The 18,008-nt window shown below is 38.5% G+C and overlaps 4 protein-coding genes across 5 annotated transcripts; 1 reads left to right on the forward strand and 3 right to left on the reverse strand.

The window, feature by feature from the left end:
• Positions 1 to 2,272: 2,272 nt before the first annotated feature.
• On the reverse strand, positions 2,273 to 5,039 carry LOC110774381 (putative sugar phosphate/phosphate translocator At3g11320). The gene is made up of 3 exons (XM_021978912.2): positions 3,987 to 5,039; positions 3,018 to 3,121; positions 2,273 to 2,922 (listed from the first exon to the last, which is right to left on the reverse strand). Exons 1-3 carry the CDS (start codon positions 4,440 to 4,442, stop codon positions 2,547 to 2,549), a joined length of 936 nt encoding a protein of 311 aa, XP_021834604.1. The 5' UTR covers positions 4,443 to 5,039; the 3' UTR covers positions 2,273 to 2,546.
• Positions 5,040 to 5,161: 122 nt separating this feature from the next.
• On the reverse strand, positions 5,162 to 9,528 carry LOC110774379 (Neutral/alkaline non-lysosomal ceramidase). Of its 2 annotated transcripts, none has more exons than XM_021978910.2 (10): positions 9,227 to 9,528; positions 8,767 to 9,118; positions 8,423 to 8,631; positions 7,924 to 8,223; positions 7,515 to 7,779; positions 7,130 to 7,400; positions 6,906 to 7,031; positions 6,504 to 6,567; positions 6,133 to 6,302; positions 5,162 to 5,986 (listed from the first exon to the last, which is right to left on the reverse strand). In XM_021978910.2, exons 2-10 carry the CDS (start codon positions 9,087 to 9,089, stop codon positions 5,438 to 5,440), a joined length of 2,277 nt encoding a protein of 758 aa, XP_021834602.1. In that variant the 5' UTR covers positions 9,090 to 9,118; positions 9,227 to 9,528; the 3' UTR covers positions 5,162 to 5,437. The 2 variants fall into 2 exon arrangements, with proteins under 2 accessions (XP_021834602.1, XP_021834601.1); XM_021978909.2 differs by having other exon boundaries at positions 7,867 to 8,223; positions 9,227 to 9,527.
• A 1,414-nt stretch (positions 9,529 to 10,942) lies between these two features.
• LOC110774383 (large ribosomal subunit protein eL33w) lies at positions 10,943 to 12,376 on the reverse strand. Its single transcript, XM_021978913.2, has 5 exons — positions 12,221 to 12,376; positions 12,086 to 12,121; positions 11,771 to 11,999; positions 11,622 to 11,664; positions 10,943 to 11,143 (listed from the first exon to the last, which is right to left on the reverse strand). Exons 1-4 carry the CDS (start codon positions 12,250 to 12,252, stop codon positions 11,623 to 11,625), a joined length of 339 nt encoding a protein of 112 aa, XP_021834605.1. The 5' UTR covers positions 12,253 to 12,376; the 3' UTR covers positions 10,943 to 11,143; position 11,622.
• A 131-nt stretch (positions 12,377 to 12,507) lies between these two features.
• Positions 12,508 to 15,959, forward strand: LOC110774380 (chaperone protein dnaJ-like protein). Its single transcript, XM_021978911.2, has 7 exons — positions 12,508 to 12,668; positions 12,804 to 13,010; positions 13,456 to 13,522; positions 14,116 to 14,447; positions 14,685 to 14,826; positions 15,064 to 15,189; positions 15,391 to 15,959. Exons 1-7 carry the CDS (start codon positions 12,647 to 12,649, stop codon positions 15,773 to 15,775), a joined length of 1,281 nt encoding a protein of 426 aa, XP_021834603.1. The 5' UTR covers positions 12,508 to 12,646; the 3' UTR covers positions 15,776 to 15,959.
• Positions 15,960 to 18,008: the final 2,049 nt, after the last annotated feature.

The following is an 18,008-nucleotide window of genomic DNA, read 5'->3' on the forward strand; positions in this document are numbered from 1 at the left end:
AGCCGCAGGTTTAGAAGTTGGTGATGTGGCCTGTTTCAATTGGGGCAGATGCCTAATGGCAAATGAATTTGCAGAAGAAAATATGGTAATTAAATAAGCCCCTTTTGGGAAGTTCAGAGGCAAACAAATATTCTCGTAATAGGGATAATATTATCCCGACTAATAATGTAATGACAAGTGAAAAAATTATCATACATGTCATTGCGCTGTTGAATGGAAACTGCATTAAAGTCTCTCTCAGTTAAGAGAACCCCTGATGAATTATTAGGAGGTGAAAAGCTGGAAAAGAACTTAGGCTCTAAATAAATATATTTATTTAGCATGTGGTGATTAATTGATTAAATAAGGCAACTAGAGTGTATATATTATAACAAATAATTGGCTATCTGAATCAGGATAATGATTTAGAAAAAGGCCAATTATAGTGGACTAATAAAAATTGGGTCAATTAAAGTAACATTATCTTTAGTGAGATTGACAAATATGGCATATGTAATCCACCGTATGATTACAAAATATGGTGTTTAAATACAAAATATGAATGAGATGAGAATGACCATATGAAAATTGTTAAATTGTTGAAATTGATAACTGTTTATGCGAGCTCCATTGGAGAAATGAACATTCAAATATAGAACATCGGCAATAAAGATAACTCGCAGAGTTGGAGAAATGAACATTCAAATATAGAACATCAGCAGTAAAGATAATTGTTATTAACCACTAGAGTCAGGGGCGGACCCAATTAATGCCAACTATGGGCAGTTGCCCACACTTACCCAAATACTTCAACCATATAATCCCATTTAAATTCATTATTTTTAATTATTTTTAGGTCCTTCTCAAGTAAAGCCCCCACATAGTCCATTGAATTTTTTTAAGCCCCAAATGAACGAAAGTCTGAGTCCGCCATTGACTAGAGTTACGAATCCCTTAAAAAAGAGAATTAAAAGGCATAAGAAAAGAATATTAGTGGAGTCCAAATGGACCACTTTGGTGGCCAATTGGGTGGTTGATGTCAGGTGGGGGTGATGTTAAGAAAGATTGAAGAATCGAAATAGGTTGGTAGATAGTTGCATTACATTGCATTGGCATGCAATGACGCATCAGAAACTGTTTGCAGGAAATCTTTTCATCTTTCTTTGGAGGCAGTGCCAAATGAAATGAATGGACGTTTCACACTCTTTTTACATATCATATTCGATGCTGCTACCAATTGCAGTCGTCAGGCATATATAATTCAGGCAGGGTCATCCATTTGTTCATAAAGTAAACAAATAAATAGCCCTCTTTTGCATACAATTATAAGAAATCACATTTCAAAATACAAATAAAAATATTTGGCTTCTTACATGTAACGAACTTCTTATTGCAAACAAATCACAATTATTTTTCATGTATGCTGAGTTTTTTTCTTTTTTTATTTTCGTGATTTTTAATAAGTTAGTTTTACCTATCTCTCAGTTTGTGATTTTATTTGAGAATGAGCCAAATCAATGTTCAATTCAATAGATATAAAAAATAAAAATAAAAAAACCAACAAATCCACCACATTGTTATTATTGACGATGTTTGCATGAATCAGGTCAATAGAGGAAAATGGACTTCACTCGGAACATGTTCGCATGAATACGATCAATAGCCCAATTTGAGCCCATAGGCCCGTCGCAAACAGCTAACACTTCAGCCCAGTGTGGGGAGCAACTTGGGCTGGGTGGAGGAGGAGGAGGGAGCCATGTAACATCCACTTGAGTCTAACAACCAGTGTAGCGGCTCAAGTCGCAACCGGCCCTAATGACGACCTTCGAGAATCTCGAGAATCCACATGGTCGCGTCTCAACTTCCTAACGGTCCTAAGTACCCTTAGGGATCGACGTATTACTATCCAAACATCTATATAATGAGAAATCTTAGATGTAACCATTTATATACAACTATGTGTCTATCTCTCTCATCACGTGATATGATGAAAGAGACACTCCATAACTGTATACAAACATTGATAAAAGAATTTTTTCTCACAAATAAGGAGTGGATCTCACTTGGCGCTAGTATATATGATTTGTTCTCTCTCGAATCTCCTACCTTTCATTCCCGATCCGCGATAAGTCTTTCTTACATTAAGGAGTTCATGTCTAACTTGACTGTCAAAGAGTTTCTATTCCTTCAATTGTATTTAGGACAAAAAATATTTACAGATGCATCTTTTGTTTCCATTAATCGTACCACTTATTCATTGTAACACTAATCCTTAAATCATATATATAACCGATTCATCTGAAGTAACATAACAATGATTGATTGCACTTTGCTCACAAAAGAAAACCAAACTCTGGTCGAAAATGAGTGGAAAACCAATGGGTTGTGTAAACAATTTCCCTACTGCTAGGCTGCTATCTGCTGGTGAGCTTCTATGGGGTCACTTTTTTCTAAGCAACTTTTCGTTTTTCAGTTCCCAAATAATAGTAAAAACACAACGAAGGGCATTTGGCCCCAAAAATGTGCTCAGGACGTGCATATAGTTTTTCAGAAGCTTGAAGAGCATCTCAACTATACCTCTTCTTGGCTTCACTGTACAAAATAACTCCAAGAACAGTGAGAGCATAGCCCACCATCCCCATTAACGACACCGGATTTTTAAAAATCAGAATCGAGACAACCACAGCAACTGCCCCTTTGGCATTCCCCAGCACCTGGAGGGTCAAAGCGCTGGTGTGTTTGGTGACGAGGAAATTGGTCAAGTTGACGAAATATGCCAGAGAAGAATTGAAGAAGAGGTACCAAATAAGTTTGACGTCTTTTCTAGCAAGGTCTATTGTGATCCCAACCACATTTTCCTCCATCATCAAGGTTGCAGGAAGCAAGCACGTTACAGCGATTGGCGCCATGTACAGCAGCAAGTTCATGGAGTTCAGCCTTTCCCTGGAAAAGAAAAAATAAATAAAAAGTTTGGAATTGTGCAAAGACAAATTATAATAAAATTGTGATGCAAAAAGGAACAAGGAGAAAATTGTTACCCTTCAGAGGAAAGCAAAATTTCCTGGAGTACTGACTTGAATGCCCTTGCAGCTGTAGCTGTAACACACATAATAAACCCAAAAATATGGAAGCTTGGTTCACCCTGCAACCAAATAAAAGTTTATGTGAAACAGAGGATCTCAATAAGGCATTCACGATTTCAATCTCCAAACAAAATCCAATTGCAAGTTTGCAACTTTATCTGATTACATGTTAATTAGTACAAAAGGTTAATACACAATGAAAAATTGAAAGGCACATTTGCATTCTACTTGATGATGACACGGTTAATTTTACATGATCAGATAGTTTAACATGTTATATTGTTACATTGTAAATATTAACGGATTTTCGCATGATTAATAATTAGATTAACAGTGTGACAACATAGACAGTTTAACAAGACGAGATTTTTCCTTACCTAATTCTTTTTTTAAAAATTGCACAAATGAATAAAATATAGAAAATTTGGCATAAGTCCAATTATGAGGATAGATATTGGGTGCAATCCACGCAGAAATTGTTGTTGATCCAAGTCCTTTGACTTTTGCGCCACATAAGATTACATGCCTTTTTCAATTTATTGATATTTACTTTTATTTATTATTTATTTTTTGTTCCAGTTATGCACCTAAAACATAAATAAGGTAAATTATGAATTCGTAAAACTGATAAGTTATTGATTTGTAGGACATAAATTATCATATTTGATTTGAATTTAATTGCAAATCTATTTATTGAATTCGTAAAACTGATAAGTTAGTGATGATGACACGGTTAATTTTACATGATCAAATAGTTTAACATGTTATATTGTTACGTTGTAAATATTAACGGATTTTTGCATGATTAATAATTAGATTAACAGTGTGACAACATAGACAGTTTAACAAGACGAGATTTTTCATTACCTAATTCTTTTTAAAAAATTGCACAGATGAATAAAATAAGAGAAGAAATTGGATTACCCCACTAGCGATGATGACACCTGTAACAACAGGGATGAGGGTGGTGTAAGTAAGCCAAGCCTCCCTCTTCTTGATGATAAAAAACGCAAAAACGGCGGTAAAGAAGGGAGTGGTGGCGCCAATTGCCTGATTAAACGACACAGGAAGGTACCTCAACGACACGTTCCCACAAACGACGGAGAAGCAGAAAACGACACTGAGCCCCGAGATCTTCGCAAACTGTACCTTGGACTTCACGGTCTGCAGAGGAACCACCTTCATCAGAACTATGGCGATGTAGCTGAACAGCGTACAGGCTGTCATGTGGCAGAGGGTGAGGAAAATCGGGTACTTGAAGCCGTAGTTTGTGAGCAAGTACTTGTTGAGGAGAAGAACGCCGATGTTGGAGCCGTACCATGCGACGACCATGCCGATCGTCGTCCATGGGATCGGCGCAGTCGTGGGTTGTTGCGTCATAGGTTGTCGGAATTACAGAGAGATAGAGGGAATTGAAAATGAATTGAATTTGCAGAAGGTGAAGGGTTGAAGAAGAAGGGTTCAATCAAAGGCGCGAGCTTTGGGAAACAGAGGAAAGATAGTTAATGTTGTAACGGTAAACGGGTCATGCCAGTTTCATGGTTTAGCGGGGCCCACATAATGTGAGACAGGACTTTGTTGTATATTTCATCGGATGGTTGATGTCCGGGCGTGTTCTTTATGCAGTAGGATGTTTTTTTTTCAGGTTGTTGTCAGCTTGAATTTGTTGAAATGGTGGAATTGGACTAAAATGCGCAGCGTTTAAACGACCTTGTTTGGAGGACCTTTCAACAAAGAAGACAGTGAAAGAAGCAGAGAATAGTATTAATTGCATTGTAATTAACTTCTAATTGAGATTAAGATGTGGATTGCCGGCCTCGGATTCCTCAAAGACAACGTTAAGCCGGCAAACCTTGGTTTGGTTTTAGATTTGTGACTTTTTTCATTTGGTTTTATATTTGGCTACAAATGCATACCTTAGACTTGCATTAGGACTTGCCAAATTGGGTTAACAGCTAAACCAATTACTTGCCAACTATTTGAATTGGTTTTTCCAGCCAAAGTCAAAAAGGAGAATAAAAGATGAGAATATATCTATCAATCTCCTAAAAACAAGACAGGAGGTTTCAAACTGAAGAAACTAGAAATGCAACAAAGTATCAAGATAATGACTGCATTTTTCCATTAACTACTGTCTAATGGTAATAGTTACTCTTGAGGATAAATTTCTCAACTTTGGTTCTAGGAGATGTAAAGTGGTAACTCAATCTGTTGAATGAAAACAAAATTAGATATAGGGGACCGCTATTAGCACTACCTCACGCTGTATTGTGCTGCACTCTTGTGCAGCAGTACGATTAAGCCTTGTGAGGAGTGTCGTTTAGCACTCCCCATAAAACATGGCTATCCGGTCTACATGCAGCATGTCTACCTGCCTATGCCACTACAAAAGCACTAGAGGAACCTGTGAAATGGCGAATCGATCCAAAAAGCGCCTTTGATGCACCAAAATGGCTTATCCTGTACACACCTGAAACTGCGGTTTTTGGGATCCTCCATTCTATAGTTGCATGACTCTGAGGACTGAGTTTTGCAGGCCTTGACCACTTAAACTTCAAGCAAAAATCATCATCATCATAGGCCGGAACCCATGTCTTCTGGTTCTGCAGAATCTCGACCAGTGCAAATGTGCCTTCAGTCAGGAGGTCATTCCTTGGGCAAGCAGACCAGAAGGTGGCTGTAACTATGTCACCCCTCTTGAAGCTGGAATTTGGAGGGACGTCAGTTTTAACATCCCCAAATTTAACACCAAGAGAGGTTGTGTCCAGAACAACAGGTGTTAGTAGGCTGATTTGCTTGTCAAGGAGGTCGGGGGGCGGTGGGCCTGGTTCGACAGTTTGGCCATTGATGAGAGCAGTTGCTAGTTTCTTGAATTCTTGAATGTAAGCTTCAAGTGTGTGCGGTCCATAAAGAGTGGATGCTCCCTGAAATGTGAAAGAGAATTAGAATTACAAAAATTCCCAAGTCTGGAGGACTTACATAATGCAGCTTAACGGACAATTTAATACCAGGTGATATGAAAGACTGTAGTAAGAAAGACAATGGAAGATGAAGGATGAGTGACTCGAACCTCGTATCTCTGCACTTTGTACTCTTCAAAGGTGGTAACATACTGTGAATATGTATTTGTTAGCCCGGCAATGACTACATGGACATTGTTGTCAAATTCTTTCCTACCTCCAGAGGTAAGGACCCTCTTAACAGCGTCACGGAGACGCCTTCCAGCCATAGTTGTAAATTCTGAAAGAAAATAACCAATATTATTAGAAATACATCCTGACTTGCTGTGAATAAAGATAAAGTCCACTAACAGAAAAAGATGATATGAAACTTCTTTAGGCCAATTCCTGCTCAGAATATAGGAAAATCCTCTCGAGCATTCAGTACAGTGGGAATAACAAAGTTAAGGGCGTAAGTGGAATATGATAGGTTTGCTTTCACCTCCAGGTACAGAGAGAATGACAAGTTGGCCAATTCGCAAAATTTGAACTGGTAGTATTGATGGCTGCATAAATAATTCAACATATATCCATCAGTTCCACATCAAAATTAAAAGAAAACTAAAGATGCAGACAAATTGTCCGCATATATTACACCCTACAAATGAATATCAAATTATCTGCAGATATTACATCTGACAGTTGCATTGTCTTTGATGTTGTAAGTAAGCCGAGTGATAAATATGCTGTGTTGCACTGTTGTATAATTCTTCAGAAGGAATAATTTACATGCAGACCTCAATGGGATGTCCCATGGAGCATTCAACATGTCCAGTTCTTCCACAACCACTGTTACTCATAGGCTATTTTGATATAAAAATTGAAAGCCAACATACAAACTTACTGCCCAGTCATATGGTTCCTTCATTTCCCCAGTATCAAGTAGAATAGGCTTTGGATGCTGGCAATTGACCTGCTCTTGGTCCGGTGCTTTCAGAGAGTCCCTTACCAATCTCCAGAAGGCATTTCCCTAGAGAAGCACACAAGAAGAGAATCATCACTTGAGTTATTTAACCAATTAAGGTTTTTATATGAAGAAGGGTCAAACATGCTCCAGAAATTTCTTACCTTGTCATCTCCCTGCTTGAAATCAAAAGCTCCAGGCCCATCAGTGGTTCCTGCAGCAAAGGCAAAGCCCATGGAAGCCGGGCAAGTTTTCACCACCTCATTAGCCCCTCCAACTTTAGGAAGTGAGACCTCAAGGCTTGAAAAATCTATGTATGCATGTTGGGATCCAACCTTCCCCTTCAGCTTCTCAGTTGCTTTGTCAAACAGTTCGACAGCTTTTCTGAATTGCCTTTCTCCTATTATGCGAGTGCTCTCAAATTCATCCGGGTAACTGCCAAATGAAGAAAAAAGGGTTTAGTTTCAGCTGAAAACGAAAAGGAAAAAATGTTTGTGTCATATATTTGACCATCGTATGAAATCCTAAAGAGATTGTAGAAACATGTACCCTGGTCCTCGGCCATAGCACAATTCATTTTTACCATTGCAGGTACTGTGATTGAAATCACATGGAAGTCCAGTGTCTATGCAAAATGCACCAAGAACATTTGGGCTTACATCACCACAATTTGATTGACAGAATGCAGATACAAATTGAGGCCTTTCAGCTTTCATTAAGGCATTCCTAACCCGTCTTGCAACACTTGAAAGCCTTGTCACGATTTGTCCTTGAGAAGACTGAAAGGAGGCGGCAAGTTTCATCAACTCATTTCCTGTTCCAAATGTACTATATGTTATTAGAAGGGAAGAGGCTTGAGACACAGTCTACATTAAATCATGGACAAAAAGATTTCAATCACCATTTCCATTATCTTTAGGAACTAGGCTTGAGACTCTTCTGGGGACTCTGCCAGTACCTGATCTATTGGAAGATAGACCATCAAAACCTCTCACAACACCATGCCGTTCAAACCAGTCCTCCATGAATCTAGCGGCAGCTCCTTTGTTATCCCCACTTATCAACGAGTTTGTACGACTCATGGAAGTTCCATGAGTTGCAAACCAGTTAAAGCTACCAACAGCGCCCCACTCCTGATCTTCAAATTTTATGAGAGTCATTTCTTTATCAACATCAAACTTATATTTGCTCCGCTCTTCTGCAGGATTGCTGAGATAAGCACTTGGACTACGGTTCACACCAGCATCTAAGAGCTCTCCTATGAAACCATGAGGATAGATTAAAATAGCTTCAATTAGGGAAGCTACTCAATATTCATCTACTTATATAAGAAGGGTTCAGTTTATATTCCAAAATTCGGCTTTGGAGAAGATCAAGTAAAATGACAAATGGTCATTCAAGGATATAATAGGTAAACAAGTTACAAGAATAGAGTAATTATGAGTCAGTTTTCTTACCTTTGTTCACAAAAACTGACCCTGGACGAAGGTTTTCATGGGCTTGGATTATGCTTTTCTCAATGCCATCAACAAGAACATCAAATGACTGTCTTACAAATCCAAGAGATGTAACAATATATACAACATATTGAAGGTAGCCCCCAGGCCCAGCATGAGTGTGAATCCCACTAATTGCCACATTCTTCTCTGTATAAAGCTCCCCATACCTTTCACACACACACCGAAAAAAAAACAAGGAGCAAAATCTCAATAAGAAAAAACCAAACTTTTAAATCTCAATGAGTAAAGAATCGAACTTTTTAAAGAAATAAGAAACGTCTGCTACCAGGAGGGTTCTGTACCTCACTTTCAATCTCTCAAGAAGTTTAATTGTTACAATTTGGGAGGCCATGCACGCATCAAGGTTCACGAAAACTACACGGTTGCCCTGCAGTTCTGCTACAATAAATGTACGAGCTCTGAGCCTGAAGTGAATCCCAGATGCAGTCTGCTCAGCATTTGCATAACCCATCATATTAACATCAGCAGCAGGACCTGTTATGTCATAGCTTCCAAGGCCAATCAAATAATTGGAAGCTGATGAAGAAGACCCCTTAACATTTTCTAGTGCCAACACCAGCAGGAAAACTCTCAACAACAGTGTGGTATGCTGAAGAGAAAACATCTCCTCCTTAGCTAGCCTTTTCCTGTAAACTGAGAAGTGGGAAATGCTTCTTTCAATTCATTCTTCCCTTCACTCAAACTTTAAACTCTAGAAAAAGAAGAAGAAGAAGAAGAAGAAAAGTAGATGTTTAAACTTACCTGGATGAATGAGACAACTTCAACTTTTACAGTGAGAAAGTCAGTAACTTTGACAATGAGAAAGTCAGTAAAACCAAAATCCAAAAGCAGATTTATTTAAGGAGAGACTGTCGGGTGCTTTTACAAAGACGAAGCTTCTTCGTGTCATTTGGGGTCATTGAAAGGAAACCCATAAACAGAAATGGATGAGATGAGAGATTTTGAGAGCAGCAAGATTTAGGTTCTGTTGGCGCTATTACTGAAACGCACCGCTTTATACATACGCAAACCGTCGACATGTTTCTAGAAGTGAGTGGGGAGAGTGTGAAAATGTTGAGCAATTTATTCAGCTGAAATTGTTTTTATTGCTTTGGTAGGCCAGGAGAGCTCATGAAGTCATGATTGCAAAGAGCTAGAAGAAAAGTGCGTGGCGCACGAGAATTCGCAGATCAATGTGGATGCGTACTTGACTTGACTTGGTAGAGGCAGTAATGAGCATTGTGGCTGTGGTGGATATGAGCACTGAGAAACCAACCCCCCCACCTTCTTTTCTCTTCATTGTCCTCCATGCTTCAATGGAGAACATAGTCGATCTACATGACGCATTGAAATGGCATGTTTACTTTATTTATAAGGCACAGTTTGATTCATGGAAAAAGAGACTTGGGGATGGAAAATCAATTGCTTTTCCATGTTTGGTAAGTTGAGGCATGAGAAATGATTGCCTGACACATGGAAAAGTATGAGGAAAGTGAAGCTTTCTTCCTAACTTGGGTTTTGTTTTCCCTCCTCATGAAAAAGTTTGGAAAAATAAGCCAACATTAAATGCACGTTTTTCATGACCATTTTGTTCCCATTAACAATTTATAATTACAATATATCATTAAATGCATTTTTTTATTTGATTTAATATGAGTATAATTGAAAAATTATACAAACTTTGTTTTCCATTCATACTCAAAACAAACTTAGGAAAAGAAATAAAGTGATATCTCCCAATTTCCTCTCAAATCCATTGAGGTGATTTCCTCTCAAATCCATTCCTTGAACCAAACAAGGCCTAAGGGGTATTTGAAATTATTCTCATCCTCCACTTTTCATATTTACTTTATCTAAAACGAGTATTTGAAATTATTCACATCCTTGATTTTCCATGTTTAACACAAGAATATCAGAATCATTCCAATTCCCGACTTTCTATGCATTTATTAACACAAAAAAAGAAAGTTTAAGCAGGATTGATTAGGAAGGAGTAGTTGACATCGTTTAACATGCCACAAAGGAGATATGAGATTGAGCCTCATTCATTCAAGAACTACAACTACAGTTCTCTACTCAAGTTGCCGAAACTGCATTCTACATTTTCATAGTTCGGCAACATCTAAAGGCCTAGAAAGGCTCTCAACCATTCATCATCTCTTCCACGGCTGAGGAATAAATACAGAACTACCCACCGACGGGTTTGGTAGGCAGTGATATCAACAGAGTCGTAGGTGGTATCATATCAACCTTACTCTAAACTCAGCACTCCTCATTAACGCTACCATTACCACTACCGGAGGTTGCGGTTTACTGTACTGCGACAAAACAGATGTGTCTTGCTTTATGAGTCAGGGCTCCTAGAACATAACATTGTACTTTTAACATAAGCCTTGTACATTTTGGTGTTCTTTTCTAAAGGAATACACGCTTAAATAACATGCAGATAATAGTCTCACCAAAAATAAGTGCAGATAATTGACGCTGGAATGGAAATAAACATAAAACGAGTTTAACAAGGTGCATATTCAAGGCTAGCAACAAGCATCTTAATAAATGTCTCACGTTCCTCAGTACAATCACATTTTGAAAGTCTAAACACGATTCTAAATAGAGTAAAACCAAAACTTCAAAATGCTTCACCTCCAATCCATTCGATCATCTACATTAGCCACATACCTGCAAAATAAACAAAAAGAAGGTGACTACAAGAAACGGCAAAGTGCAAGTATCAAAGGCAATTAGTTTACTCTCAAAATAATGAAACCCAATCTCACAAAACTATCAGTCCTTAAGGAGACATCCTGGTGATGAACCCACCCATTTGCATAAAATAGCCAAATAAATCGCATAATTGTGAAAACAAGTAAAGGAAGAAAAGGCAATGCTGCTTTCATTCATAATCTCTGCTCAATGGGTATTTGTTTTTATAGAAAAACAACATATATATCTAGTTCAGCAATGGGTGATAGTTATATTAAGCTCTTCTACACACAAAAATCTACTCAGGAAATTTGTTGTAAGCAACAACGCGTTAGAATATGGACAATAATAATTGAAATCGCAAAGCACCAAAACTGATCATTTCATTTGTTCAGACACCAACTAAATTCTCAAACAAACACTCAAAACCATAAAATGAAAAATATTGCGGTACCTCAAATGTTGCTGGGGTACATGAAAACCCTGACTCTAGCTCCCTGTTCAATTAGCAAAAACAGCTCAATCAACAAATTGAATTCCAAATAATCACACCAATCCAAGCAAAAACATAAGATTCAAACTTTCATGAACTGAAAACTTTACCATGGATTTGGGGGGAAGATTGGACTTGAACTTGGCGCGAACGACGCCACTGTTACCATGGGGCCTAGAGACCTTGCCCCAAATGCAACGGTAGTGGCTGCCGTTCTTCTTCACCTTGGCCTTGTATATGTACGCCAAGCGCTTACCAGCGTACCAGGCCACCTCTTCCTTAGTGTTCACATTCTCGATCTGAATCAGCGACGCACTTGGGTACTGATTCGACTTGGACCTGTAAAAAACCAAAACCCATGTCAAAAATCCAAACACCCTTAGCTTCAAGCCCAGATAAGAAATTTATGAACTTCGTTTCAGTACCTCTTGTATCCAAGAACAGTTCCTCGCACGTAGAGTCTGCGAAACAATAAAAAGTCAGAAAAAAATGAAGAAAATTTAGATTTTCTCAAACTAGTTGAAGAAATTAACAATATGGAAGTTGAAGATTTTGAGGACCTGATGCGCTCTCCTTGGCGGCCCTTCACCATTTTCGAATGAGCTATGTGCCTCTGGTGCTGACTGCTGGTGTTTTAAGGAGACGGAAACCCTAGCCGAAGACGGAGAGGTTTATATATGGAGAGAGGAGGTATATGGTGTGAGCGAGTGCAATGTTCAATTAGTGTACTCGGCCAATGTTATTTTTGGGGCTATTGGGCTTCAGACCAGGCCCAATTATAAAACCTTTAGCGGTTCGTCCTTTCCCGCTATGTACTGTAGAGCCAATTCGTCTACCGCACCGCAAACCAACCCTTCAATTCAATGCGATAGTTTTGTTTGACTCGATTTCATTTCCTTACTGGCGAAGTAAAAATCCCCCACACCACACTATTATTTAATCGACCGATCTCCAACTCTCTTCTTCATCACCCGCATTGAAGAACAATGGAGGAGCCTCTGCTTCCTGGTAAATTCTACTTCCCAATTGCAATGCTCTTCAATTGCATAGATTTGAAACTTGAGTTGATATTTCATTTTTATTGATGGGTTCTTTTGATGTTTTGTTCTTTTTTGTTTTTGTGTCTGTGGCCATTGAGTGAAGAGCAAAGAAGTGAATTGGGAGAGAAGGGGAGTGAGAAGTGGAGCTCGTACCAGTACGTGGGAAGAGCTGGCTCTGTGATTCCGACGGCTTCCTTGGCCGGAACTGAAGTCAGCGTTGAAGAGATAAGGTCAGCGGCTGCTGATTCTGATCACTACCCACCTTCTATCCATGCCGCTTTGGTTAGTTCGCCGGAGCCTGATCCTACCGGTAAGCATCTTCTTTTTGTGTGTTTATATCCCAATTATGCTTTTTGCAATCTGGGTTTTGCGTTTTGATTAATGGGTAGCTATAATTTTTTATAAAAAAAAAATGAGATTTCTTCCAAAAGTAAACACTTTTTTTTATCTGCTGTTTGGCCGCTAAGAATGAGTGAAAGAACAACTTCAAGGTCTATGCTTTTTAGCTTCGGAATTGTTTTGAGATTGAGACCAGGAAAGCTTCCACTCAGCTGATTCCTCTAGAACAATATGGCTAAGTTGATCACATAAAATGTTGGATTAATCGATTTTTCCCGTTCTTATTTGGTTCTCTCATCGGGCAAAAGAGGGTTACAACTTAAAACATTGGACTTTTAAACCAATGATCTTTGCTGTCTGCCATTATTGTCATTAGATGTATTGTGATGGATACAAATTATGATCCCTTTTTGCAGAGCAAGCTGTCGCATATCAAGGTGGATATGGAGGAGGTTTTTGTGGCACCACAAATGAACTCCATAGGTATGTTTTAGGCTCATAAAGTGCTAGGGAAAGTCAAACTCCTAAGTGAGAAGTTCTACTGAACTAGATAACTTCGTTCATTTCAATATGTTTTGTGCGCCTATTACTAAGGGATCATGTCTTGAATTGGCTGGTGGAATGGGCCACAGATTATAAGGACTTTTAATTCATTATTGTCTATGTTGCTTTTTTGTTTCTTTAAAATTGAAAAACTTGGAAATGCCTGATAATGATGCTGAGGTTCAGGGGCATGAGTTTTAGCTCAAGTGACATGGGGTAGGGTGGGAAAGTGGTAGGTCTTGAGTTCAGGGGGCATCTCCGAGCTCTCCCTCTTTTTCAGGCAGGTTTCCCCTTGTCATTTTTCTAAACCCTAACCTCTTCCCTCATGCTCAGAAGATTTTTCTTTTTCTTTTTCTTTAATTTGTAACTCTTAACTTTTTTTTCTTCTTATAGACTTGTGTAAATGTTTATATTAACCATTTTACTAGTCTGTGGAAACTTCTTGTGGCAATTTTCTCAAGTTGAACATTGTAGTGGGATAGAAACTGCGTTCCCTTCTTAATTTTCTTTCTAAACAAAATATTTATGTATAGGCAAATACTGGATGAAGTAGAGATACGAGAGTTGCTCATTGATCATGTTGGCCATAGATGCTGTTGGGGAAGTCGTCCCGCACGGACCTGGAAAATTCAAAAAGTGGAAGATTGCAACGTTTATGTGGGAACACTAGATACTTTCATTGAAGAGAGGGAAACCATCAGAGAAACAGAGCCATACCTTGGTGGCAAATTTGATGGAAAGGATAAGGGACCAGAACTTGGAATCTGGGAATTGGATTTAAAGTCTCAGTTTCCTGTTTTGTTTATACCTTATAAAGAATCACGGGAGATAATTCCTCATTCTGAGTCCATTGATAAATGCTCAGGTAAAGATTCCGGAACTATGGAGTTTGCATGGTCATGAGGTTGAACTTTTGACTTAATATATGTTCCAGTTTGTATTTGTATAATTCTCTTATATATTCTCTTGTAAGTACCTCTTTATGTTCTATTTCTTCTTTGATAATTTTTGGGTATCATCTAGGGACAAAATCGTTCCCGTAGCTTTATTTATAGATTTTGTTGTTGTTGTGATCTAACAAAATGTTCGAAAAGATTTGCAGGTTGTGCAGGACGAGGAGATTCTGTGTGTCCTACATGCAATGCAAATCAAGAACCTGGATTCTACAAAGAAAATCTGATGACTCAGTGTTCTGCTTGTCATGGAAGGGGTTTAATTGCTCATAAAGATGGATCTGACTCCATGTGAGATGCTTATGTCTGCCTCATCTAATTATAAATAAAATTGTGTTCTAATCTGGTTTCTGCCTGTAATATGAGGGCCATCCAATATAACCTTTCACATTTCGTCCTTTATTCAGCATTAGATATTTTAGACTTTTAGTGTATGTAAATAATGGAAGCAGAACAACTTGTAATTGTTGAAACAGGATGCCAATTACTAAAATACTGTATTAACTGGTGTGGATATTGTCTATGCAGATGTGGGAGTTGCAATGGTAAGGGAAAGATCCCCTGCGCAACTTGTGGATCTCGTGGTCTAATTAAATGTTTGACATGCCAAGGGAGTGGTTCTCTTTTGACACGCAATGTTGGCCTTGTTAGATGGTATGCATATTCGTTTGTGATAATAAATTTCCATGTTGTTGTCTATATATGGAAATATTCTGTATCATTTCAGAAATTTCTTTGCCATGTCTTTGGAAATGGTTTCTGGTTGTCAGATGGAAATAATCTCCTTTTTCTGCTTATGTAACATCATCCTGCACGAAAATTCATTATGAAGTAAAACTATAAATTCCATCGCAGGAAGACACTTTCAACTAGAAAGGTGAGTGCAACAAGCGGAGCAGCATCTGTTCCAGATGAGGTTTTCCACAGAGCCAAAGGGGTCCAGCTGTGCAACACCCAAGCACACCAATGCACTCCAGCCTTTTTTGCCGACTCTTTCTTTCTTAATCAGTTCTCTTCCGAAGTCATTGCAGACAGAGCTCCTGTACCTCTCACTGCAAGGGTGATAAGTGAGAGGCACACCATCTCCGTTGTGCCGGTGACGCGTGTCACCATGGCTCATCGTAGCCGGTTGTTCAGCTTCTACATCATTGGGTTTAGCAGGGAGGTGTACTTAAAGGACTACTATCCCGCCAGGTTTTGCTGGGGCTTGTGCCCTTGCCTGGAGTGGTTGAAGTTGTAAGTGCGGCAGATTGTCATCTTCAATAGTGCGCGGTTGTAATTTTTTTTCCTCCTACCATATTTGTGAGTGTTTTGCTCGTTTTGGTGAGATAGAATACTGGTGCTGCTGCATGAGAGAGTGGAATAAAATACATACGTGAATAAATAATATTTGTGGTTGATAATAATCCATGAGGCTTTGTCAAGTTCTTGAATGCTTTCCAAATGGAAGTTGGCCAATCTCTTTTTGTGAAATTAGTTATTTGTGCCAATATCGAATTAATGGGAACTTTAACAGAACTCTTTATGTGGAGTTTGTTGTTGCTTTGTTCAATCAGTGGCTTCAACATGAAGTAAACTTACCCAGATAAAGCTCATGACAGATTTGAGAAAAAAAAACATTGTTCCTTAAATTACCAAGGAAACAAATACCAAACATGGCAGAACCTCACAAGGGTCCTGAGTCTCCCAGATGACTGTAGCACCAAAATCTGTATGCTGTCATGGGAGAAGAATTTGCATGTCACGGTTATAACACTATTTTGCTATCTTCAATCAATCACGCACGTCCATGTGGAAAAATTACCACAAATGACAGGACGTGATTGATTGGAAATAACATAACAAAACAATGTTATTGCTGTTATGTTCTTCTCGTGTCATAGGCTTTGCTGACATGGGGCATGCATCATGCATGGCTTTTTGCCAATATAAATGCTGTCTTTTCTTTTTGGTATATAAAACTTGAGTTTGGTTTGGAATTTGGACTATAGACCATGAGAAGAGAATAATCTTCCACCACTTCAAAGTACAAGTGTTCCAATTCAACCACCACTGTTGCTGTCAAAGTATTGAAAGAAAATAAAAACACTAATTTGTAGGTTAGTGGAGGTCCAATCCCCCAACTTCACAGATCCACGCATGTCCATTAGTGCAAGTCGATCGATTGCCCAAACATCATGAACTCAGTGGACTTGCGGTACCGCCTAGATCCACCTAAAATATATTTGCTAGGCGTGTGGACCCTTCTAATTATTTGATTCTCATATGATATGATTGGATACACAAGCCTTGTAGCTCATATTTGTCCTTATTTTTAAGTCTTTAGATGAGCGAAACTGAAAAAAATATTACCCAAATTCAAGCACTTTGTGGAGAAACATTTCGGGTTTCTTGACTTGGAAAATTGAAGCAAAACAGGCATGGTTACCTGAATTTCACTATAATGGTTGAATAATAATATATCCAATTTGACTTGCATTTTGTTGGCCGCCCTATTTTTATTTTTCTTAGGTCATGAGGCAAGTCTTTAGGCAATTATAGCTAGGGCATAAAACATGGTTAGTTGGGTACCCATGTCAAAATAAAATGATTAGTCTCTTATTATATAACTGTTTAGGCATGATCTCCACCTTGTTAACTTCCACTAAATTTCCAATCACTGAAATTCCATTATTTCTCCCCACCGTCGGACACTCCCAAGTCCTCATCCACATTTTCCAAGACACTCAAAATTCAATTAGGACCTTTTCCACTTAGAATATAAAAAATGAAAATAAATTTCATAATTTATCTGGTTTTAATCTAAATATATTCCATTTATATTCTGAATATTTTAGATGAGACCAAAATGATTTGACGATATTCATCCTAAACGACAGGACGTGCTTAGCTTTACACTCGTTTCCACGTTGAATTTTAATCAGGCCCCTCACAATCTCACATCTGATTGGCGCCGCACTAAACCCTCAAAATCCGCACCGGCAGCCACCGACTCATGATCCACTAATCACCGTCCGATCCCCAACTCTCATCATCACCGTAAATAAACCAACCGCTCCGATTTAATCCCAAACAATAATTGTCGCCAATCAAATCCAACGGCAATAAAGACAGAGAGGGTCACAATCCTGTTCCAACGGTTAGATTTATCATGTGTCGACCGGAGACGTACGGTAAAAACTAAATAAGAGACGAAATATGATTGTGTCTGTATGCGAAGCTGGGACTCGTGACACGTTGAATTTCTCTGTATATAGGGGGGATGTCAGTCAGACGGCTACGTTCTGTGTTCTATGATAAAGTGACAGCGTGGCTGAAAACGAGAATCGAGGAACGTTCCAAAAGCCAGATTTTGCACGGCAGAGAGTCTGTTTATGTGTAATGTCCATAATACCCTTTATGGTAAATGGATACACACCCAACTGACTTTTTATTTTATTTTATTTTGTTTATAATTTATAATACAAGCGTTA

The sequence above is a fragment of the Prunus avium genome, chromosome 6 (assembly GCF_965620075.1).
Source record: "Prunus avium chromosome 6, drPruAviu1.hap1.1, whole genome shotgun sequence".
Lineage (NCBI taxonomy): Eukaryota > Viridiplantae > Streptophyta > Magnoliopsida > Rosales > Rosaceae > Prunus > Prunus avium.

Coding starts and splice junctions, on each gene's coding strand:
- LOC110774381 (XM_021978912.2), bottom strand. CDS start 4,442: ATGACGCAACAACCCACGACTGCGCCGATCCCATGGACGACGATCGGC. Junction 3,122..3,986: donor GTGTCATCATCGCTAGTGGG/GTAATCCAATTT, acceptor ATTTGGTTGCAG/GGTGAACCAAGCTTCCATAT. Junction 2,923..3,017: donor ATTTTGCTTTCCTCTGAAGG/GTAACAATTTTC, acceptor TTTCTTTTCCAG/GGAAAGGCTGAACTCCATGA.
- LOC110774379 (XM_021978909.2), bottom strand. CDS start 9,089: ATGTTTTCTCTTCAGCATACCACACTGTTGTTGAGAGTTTTCCTGCTG. Junction 6,568..6,905: donor AGGAACCATATGACTGGGCA/GTAAGTTTGTAT, acceptor TTATTTATGCAG/CCATCAATACTACCAGTTCA. Junction 5,987..6,132: donor ACAAAGTGCAGAGATACGAG/GTTCGAGTCACT, acceptor TTCACATTTCAG/GGAGCATCCACTCTTTATGG.
- LOC110774383 (XM_021978913.2), bottom strand. CDS start 12,252: ATGGTGAAGGGCCGCCAAGGAGAGCGCATCAG. Junction 12,122..12,220: donor CGCCAAGGAGAGCGCATCAG/GTCCTCAAAATC, acceptor ATTGTTTCGCAG/ACTCTACGTGCGAGGAACTG. Junction 12,000..12,085: donor ACTGTTCTTGGATACAAGAG/GTACTGAAACGA, acceptor GGTTTTTTACAG/GTCCAAGTCGAATCAGTACC.
- LOC110774380 (XM_021978911.2), top strand. CDS start 12,647: ATGGAGGAGCCTCTGCTTCCTG. Junction 12,669..12,803: donor GGAGGAGCCTCTGCTTCCTG/GTAAATTCTACT, acceptor CATTGAGTGAAG/AGCAAAGAAGTGAATTGGGA. Junction 15,190..15,390: donor AATGTTGGCCTTGTTAGATG/GTATGCATATTC, acceptor ATTCCATCGCAG/GAAGACACTTTCAACTAGAA.